We start from the raw sequence: 8,002 nt of genomic DNA, 5'->3' as shown, positions 1-8,002 counted from the left end.
TAAGGTACAACGAGTCTAAGTAGTCAAAAAAGTGTTTGTTTTAATTAATGTGGCTTTTCATGAAAAAGACCCCAATCGGATGGAGTTCAGTGTGGAGACACATTTACTGTATTTCACAGTGTGTCTAATGGTGGTCATATGTCTGCTACTTAAAGCCCTGTGCCTGTTCTAGTCATGTCTGTGTTTCTGCTCCCTGATGGTCCCAGCACTGCAGATAATGCACAACAATAATATACATATGATATATCATACATCTGTAAAATTGGACCAGTTATTATGAAGATGTGTTTTTTCCATTGTTATAATTTAATTAATCTAGATACTGAATTAAAGTTACAGTTTAATTCAAAGTTTTAAATAGCACATGAGGACATATACACATACAGAGTTACAAATGGATAAATTGCCCTGCGTTGATTGACATTATTATATCCTGTTTTGACATGGCTTTGTGGTTGAATTCAGCTGTTTCTGAACATCTGTCATGACCTTCCCCAGTGAAGGTGACAAGGTTTTAAATATTGAAAAAATAGTGATGTTTCAGCTATTCCAAAATAAATGCAATATGAAGTGAACTTTGACACAAATGGGTTATTTTACTGTGTGGTACCTCTTGAATGTAACTGGTGATAACCTTGAACTGTGATGCCATATTGTGCAAAGCCATATTTGCCAACTAATTTCCATGGCATCGTATTCTTTACTGAAGAATGATATTCAAACATTCAACAATGTGAAAAATAAAGTTGTGTTCTTACGTTATGTGGTCTTTTGATTGGTTTCAACATGGTAAGCATATCTTCAAAAGGGAGACAATGCATGGTGTTTCAGCGTGTCCGTAGTTTTGAAAACATTGAGGGCTACTGGGAATAGTGCTGTTTCAGTTTTTACACTGCATTATTGCCATTTAGCAGACACGCTTATCCAAAGCGACTTACATAGGTCACAATTTTATCCACTTACACAGCTGGATATTTACTGAGGCAATTGTGGGTTAAGTACCTTGCCCAAGGGTACAACAGCAGTGCCCCAGCAGGGAATCGAACCAGCAAACTTTCGATTACAATCCTACAACACACTGCTTTTTAAGGCAATTTATTAGCGATTTATAATGTCTTGCCTTTTGTACGCTGAAAGCGGTTTTTTCAATATAACAAACACCATTTTGTCATTATCAGTCGCCCGCATAAAAATCACATGCCCCTCCGTATCTGACGTACAACAAAACTGAAGCGCTTCCTTCTCTCGCGGCCGTCTATCTACGTCATATCCTGCACTCGATCCAAAATGGGCGACGATGACAATAAGAGTGGTATATATCGCCCATGAACTAGGTTTAAGTTAGGTTTGCTTTTTATGTTTTAACGGTCATACATCGGGCGCCTCGGAGATACAAAAGTTAGCAGAAGCATATGTGAAATGTAGCAGCTGTCTAGCGCGTGGGTGATAATGTCCGTTTTTTCCTGTCCAGCACAGGAGATTGCAAGCTAGCCAGCTAGCGAAAATCCAAAAGATAAGCAGTAGACGCTGTACCGTTCTGCGCCACGAACATGTAGCGAAAGCCCGCTAACTATAACTTTTTTGAGTTGCTTGCCCATCTAACGTCAAAGTTTAAAATGCTTCGGGTTTCGTTTAGCTACATTTTACTGTGCGGACAGATTCTTTTGCTTCTGACCGTCGTCTTGTTGCAATGTCTGGAAGGGATCCATTCGCAGAATGCGACAAGTACACCTGTAATCCGAGTTGGCACAGCCGCACTCGGCGACCAGGAAAACGGAACAAATAATATCTCGCCAGCCGACAACGTGAGCGAGTCTCACCCCAACGCCTTGGAATACAGACCCCCGTCGCCAGTTGTCCTCTGTAGCTATCTGTAAGTTACCATCGCAGCCGCGCTGTGTTAGCTAGTATTCTGTGGCTAGTTCGCCATAATAAATATTTATACAGTTTATCACTTGTGTGCATTCACGGTCATAATTTCAGCCAGCAACGCATATACCTTCACATACTTTCTGTTCAAAGTTAATATGTGGTTGTATAGCCACCGTTAGTAAAATTATATTGTATATCTCCCTTTTATGACTTAAAGGCCAGAGGAATTTATATATTGCCAAGAACCTGTCGACCACGCGGGGAATATGACGGCCTCTCAGGAACTGGGACACGGTTGCGTGAAGGCAAGTGTATTCGCTTCTTTTGTTCACTTTCCCCAAAGCGGTGCTGTTCACTGTAGCTCTAATCCTCAGTTCTCCTATAATTGTGGCACAACTATCAAACATGGCCTGAATACCGGCACATGAAGGAATGATGCACAACAACACAAAAGTACCATACAATAAAAAGATGGCTCTCTGAACTGTAGGGAGACAGATCTTAATATTGAATTATTATCACTGTTAGGCAACTTTTTGGATACCATCTTTTCAGTCGATATGAACCGTTTCTTGCAAGGAAGCCAGCTGTCACTCACACATATTTAGGGGAACTACTTAAATGTATCATTGGTATGGTTCTGGAAAAAATACAAAATTATGCAGATATTTCATGGTGATTTGTGTAATTTGCTTGACCACCTATTGAAACATGGTCATACTGCGCTTCTAATATTGTTGGCTTTTTGCTTGTGTTGTACTCTACCTTACTTGTAAGTTGCTTGGATGAAAGCATCTGCCAATCGAATAAATGTAAATGTAGTTTGGTATTACACAAAGTTTACAATGTCAGCGTGCTTTACATATTGTGTGTTCAATAATTGCATGAGCACCCACTTGAAGCAGCTAACATCTGTCCCTGAGGTGCTGCTGAATGCATGGCCATACATGCAGTCAGTGGAGTCAAAACAAAGAAGGGATGCTGGGGGAAGAATGTACACAGGCCATAAAATGTAGACTAAAGGTTGCTGGTTGCACCTGTACTACAGCTTGGCTTTTTGATGATCTCACACACTTGGCAAACATCCCACTTTTGCAGTGTTTTATTGAGAGTTGTACTGCACTTTTTGCATTGTGTGCCTGCACAACACCAAGCCCTGACATGTTAATGTTTCACGGTGATGGGAGACAGATGTCTGCTTTGTTTGGAAAATTAAGAGTTGAGTTTTAGAAATTTAGAATTCGTTTGCTATATTGTGTGTGGTGGTTGTTAGTGTAATGTGTCGTGTGAAGTAGTTTTCTCTGTTAAATCCAAGGCCTCTCAGTGGCATCTTGTGTGTATTAAGGAATGAATGATTTCTATTGTTTGCTCTTGTTTTGTGCTTAAACTTTTTCTTCATAAAAAAAATAATAATAATACAGACACTGACATATAGAGTGGCCTGTGTATCTGGTGTCAAAACAAAAAGCTTCTCTCATAAAAGACCTAGTCTAGGCAGCATATTGAAGAAAGCGTATTTATTCCTTATTTATTTTTTCCAGTATCATATTCTTGGACATATGATCAATTGTTAACATGCTTAAAGCTAAAGTTGTTTTTATTTTGACTATGATATGGTAATGTTGCCTCATTACTAGATTCTCCGAAGTCATGTTTCAAGCCATCCTGCATTTATTGACCTCGTCACTCCCACACATAATAAAACATTCTGACAATCTCGCTAGTGTATAGAAACCTAATCTTTCACAAAATGGTGCGTCATATTAAAACCTTGTATTTTTAGTTGCTGTTCATTTTAATAAAGCTTACAGTGGAATGTGTCTCTCAGTTTGGTGGCCAGGCACACAAGGATGTAAACCACACGCCAGTGATTTGCACTGCGTTGGAGGGTATCGAGTGTTCTGGGCCTCGAGAGTTTCTGAGAGGGAACGAGCCGTGTATTAAGTAAGTTGAACACATCACAAATGTTGCATGCCTGTATATATTGTTTCTCCCTCCCTCCCTCTCCAGCTCCCTCCCTAGCTTCCTCCTAGTAGCTAGGAATGTCCACTGTCTCTCGGTATTGAATTAGAAACCGTGGTGGAAGGCTAAGTGTTATATGTGTGAGTCAGTGAGTTGCATTTAACATTAGAAAGTGTTTTATTAGTTTAAGACCCATTGTCTATGCCCTGGTTTTATTTTTTGCTCATTATTGTAATATTTCAGTTCTGCAGTTTCTGTACAATAAATAACCAAAAATTGCAAGCCACTAGAGGGCAATATTTACAAATTAGTATGAATACAACCTGAGGTGTGTTTTCTCTTTTGTTCATTTTGCAGAAAAGATTTATTCCTGTATTGGCAGTAATGTTTTATACATGTTAAATATGATACTACAAGAGAATAATTTGAATAACTGAACGTTTTTGTTCCCTGTGTCTACTTGTCTTTGCATAAATGAGCACACTTTAATTTGTTGGGATTCAGTGTCACTGTTCACACAGGATCTGTGTGAAAACAGGTGAAGCTAACACATTGTTTTACTTCCTTCAACATTGCAGCCTTGAGGTGGCCTTATTGTTTTTTGGTGCTGTGTGTGTGTGTGTGTGTGTGTGTGTGTGTGTGTGTGTGTGTGTGTGTGTTTGTGTTTGTGTTTGTGTGTGTGTGTGTGTGTGTTTGTGTGTGTGTGTGTGTGTTTGTGTTTGTATTTGTATTTGTGTGTGAGAGAGATCCTTGCAGTATCCTTGCCCCCCCCCCCCCCCCCCCCCCTTCTCACAGCGATGCTGCGTACTTCTGTTTGCAGGTACACCGGACACTACTTCATAACCACACTGCTGTATTCCTTTTTCCTCGGCTGTTTCGGGGTGGATCGCTTCTGCCTGGGACACACCGGCACGGCGGTGGGAAAGCTGCTCACGCTGGGAGGACTGGGCATCTGGTGGTTTGTGGACCTGATTCTGCTCATCACCGGAGGGCTGATGCCCAGCGATGGCAGCAACTGGTGCACTTTCTACTGAGCGGAGGCCCGCAGGGGTAGGAGGGAGGGGATTAAGTGCTGTTTGGGTACTTATGGCCTGTTTTCAGTCTAACCTCAAAATACCTTGTTAACTTTGAGCAACAAGTTTAAGCAAGCACTACATTTTTGTTGTTTGGCTTCTTGTAGGACATTTTTCTTTCATTTCATTCAGTCTGAATTCAGGCTGAGATTGAATATTGGATTATTCCAATAATCACCCGAGATCACAAAACGTCTACTTAGACCTGTATTCAAGTGCTTGTCAATTAGTAAAACATCATTTTTAGTGAGAGCCCAAGAACTTAGAAAAATCACCATTCATTTTCTTGAATTCTCCTGCCTGAAAGTGTGAATACAGATCTCCACAGAAGCAGTGTCATGCTGGTCAAAAGTAGGGAAAAAGTGGGTTTCAGTGATTCAAATATTTGAACTTGGGAATCAAACAATATTCTAATGTCACATTAACAGAAATCACATCCCTAATCTGAGTGACTGGCAAGCATTGTGTAAAAAATGGAAAAACACTTGCTTAAATAATTTTGTTGCACAGAGTTAGTCAAAAGCAAAATGCATGGTAGTTAGACTGAAGAAAGAGTACTGTATGCATTGTGTTTATTTGCATATCCTGTATCCTTTGATGGACATGATAAAGATTGTGGAACTTGGCTGTGCTGTCTGAAACAGACTGCCCCCACCTCATGCATTACTGTGTTGATCCTTTGATAATGGATATTGATGGTATCAGGATTTAGGTTAATGCATACAGGCACTGGCATAAAAACACAGACTGATACTGTAATGTGAATGAGGGAACTACATGTAACATGTCAGGGGAATGGCATCTGGAAACTGGTTCTTGTCTTTGCGATTGCTCTCTGTGCTGTCATGATCACCTTAGACTAAAACAACACAAATGTCTGTTTTACTCTACTTCATGGTGTACACAGTTCTCACCATATGATTGACAGCTTCAACCTTATTGTACAGAACAGAAAACTGATATATGAGACGCCTGACTGCTGTGCCCCTGCTCTTTCTCTGTAGTCAAATTAGTGAGTCTGTGTTTGTGCCAACCACGCTGACAGAGATGAAGCGACTTGCACGGGGGGTTGGAAGACACTCAGAATAAACACTGGTTTGCAGATGGTGTGGTTTGTTCTTTATGACCCAACTCCAGTGCTCCCCTCTGCTGCCTGAACATGTAATGTGTTTGTCCATGATACTGTCTGACCAATTCTGTGGAAGGACATTCTTGTGTGTACATATATATATAATGTTGATTAAACTTTGTGTTTATAATGTTCAGAGATATGCACTGTATATTAGAAGCCCGACAGTAGCAAACAAAATTGTTTAATCCACACTGTAGGTGGGATGGCAGGATGGAAATGTTGACCTTGGGTTCAACTAGACCGTTAACCTTAAAATTGTAAAAATATCTTATTTCATATGAAATGTAAAGTTTTGGTGAACTTTCATAACTGTTTGAAGGAGGTTCATGTTTGGAAAGATGGATGAATGTTTAGGTCTTTGGGAGCAAATTCTGTACTGTACCTCTGAGTCTGTCTTGTTCCCATTATTACCAGTGAAGCCACGTGCTGAAAAAGGACTGTTGCTTTGTGTACACTGACTCAGAGCCCATAGAGTATAATTTCAGATTTTCAGTGTTTAATTTTGTACAGGTTTTATGTTGTAAAGAGGTTGTGAATATAAGGTTTGTCCTCTGTAAAGCGAGGAGACATTGAAAATGATTTTGTCCATACAAATGTTTTTGTTATTGCACAGATTGTTGCTTTTTTAGCTAACAAAACGAACCTTTGCAAATTGATTTCAAATGATACTTTTTCTGGATTATCTAGAGAAATAAATACAGTAATAAATTCACATACCCACAGATATGTTTCATTTTATGCATTCATTCCTCTTTTCACTTATCTGAAAGTATCTTCCCAATCTGCACATCTGAGTTCACTCAAAATCCTAGTTGTCAGAATAACTGGTCAGTATTGTGCCTACCATATTGTGCAACTGCAATCAAATAAGAACTGGATTCAGCAATTAAACCTCATTTTTAATTTGATTTAAATCGAAGAAGACAATATTAGGACCTTACAACAGTAAACGGCAAGGCCTGACAGAGCTTGATACCAGACACCAGAGTAAGTGCCATAGCTGTACAGTTACGTTCGTTACAGAGCTTCTCCCCTCTATCTTACCTTGTCCTCTTCTGCCCATTCTCCAAATGCTTCTCTCAGATTCTCTGTACATATAGGTTATATTGGTCACAGTCAGCCCACACAAAATAAACTTAAAAAAGAGATTTTTTTTGTCACTTGCCATGATGAACTTACAAGTTAAGGTTAAGAACATTGGGCAAATGAACAAGTAAAGTTTACATATTTGGGCATATACATTACAATTTTTTTAAGTAAAGGCGGTCATACAAAACACTACCTAATTGGGTGAGTCTTTGGCTTTGAAAATTTGGAAACCTGGGAACACCACATACATCTGCCCTAAATTCTCCATGTGTAATTAGCCTTAAGTGTCATACTACATAAACAGCATGCCTTTCAGTTTGCTTGGCAGGTGTTATGATGTACCTTTTCATTGTATAGTTAAATTCACCCATCTTTAGATTAAGCAGCTAATGTTTGGTATGTTACAATTACTAAGTATATAATTACAAAATTACATAATTACAAAAGCTTCATTTCTGTTTTCATTTTGTAACTTACATGTGGAACCTGTGTTGTATATTGATTTTATTTATTTGTTCATTTATGTTTAAAATTCACAGGTATGGTCCTCAAGAGTCCACAGTGTATTGAAGTGGAGGAGACAGAAAAGCATAATTTTGTTGTTGTGTTTTTGCAGTGAGTGAGAAGTTGGAAATTGGAAGCATTAGTTTGCCTCCTCCTGTGTACCCTGTATGATTTAATGTTTGTTGCATGCTGACATAGTGGGAATCAGATGTCAGGCTTTGCATATTAGTTCTTCAAATTTACATAATAACCTCCCTCAGGGTAGCACTTGTAGTAGGTGAGGATGTGCTCGAAGTAAATATCTAAGAGCAAATTCTGATTTTTGTTTTCTGTGACCAGTCAAAGAGTCTAGAAGAACATGCTTCCTTTT

General features: G+C 39.2%; 1 protein-coding gene across 1 annotated transcript; it reads left to right on the top strand.

Annotated features, from left to right (window-relative positions):
- Positions 1–1,282: 1,282 nt before the first annotated feature.
- tm2d2 (TM2 domain containing 2) lies at positions 1,283–6,752 on the top strand. The gene is made up of 4 exons (XM_036527134.1): positions 1,283–1,873; positions 2,090–2,177; positions 3,701–3,816; positions 4,655–6,752. The coding sequence occupies exons 1-4, from the start codon at positions 1,617–1,619 to the stop codon at positions 4,866–4,868; spliced, it is 675 nt and encodes a 224-aa protein (XP_036383027.1). The 5' UTR covers positions 1,283–1,616; the 3' UTR covers positions 4,869–6,752.
- The last annotated feature ends 1,250 nt before the right edge of the window (positions 6,753–8,002 follow it).

Source organism: Megalops cyprinoides, chromosome 4 (genome assembly GCF_013368585.1).
Source record: "Megalops cyprinoides isolate fMegCyp1 chromosome 4, fMegCyp1.pri, whole genome shotgun sequence".
Lineage (NCBI taxonomy): Eukaryota > Metazoa > Chordata > Actinopteri > Elopiformes > Megalopidae > Megalops > Megalops cyprinoides.
Note: the sequence above shows the minus strand (reverse complement) of the source record. Positions and strands in the feature narration are given on the sequence as shown.

Coding starts and splice junctions, on each gene's coding strand:
- tm2d2 (XM_036527134.1), top strand. CDS start 1,617: ATGCTTCGGGTTTCGTTTAGCTACATTTTACTGTGCGGACAGATTCTT. Junction 1,874..2,089: donor GTTGTCCTCTGTAGCTATCT/GTAAGTTACCAT, acceptor TATGACTTAAAG/GCCAGAGGAATTTATATATT. Junction 2,178..3,700: donor TGGGACACGGTTGCGTGAAG/GCAAGTGTATTC, acceptor TGTGTCTCTCAG/TTTGGTGGCCAGGCACACAA.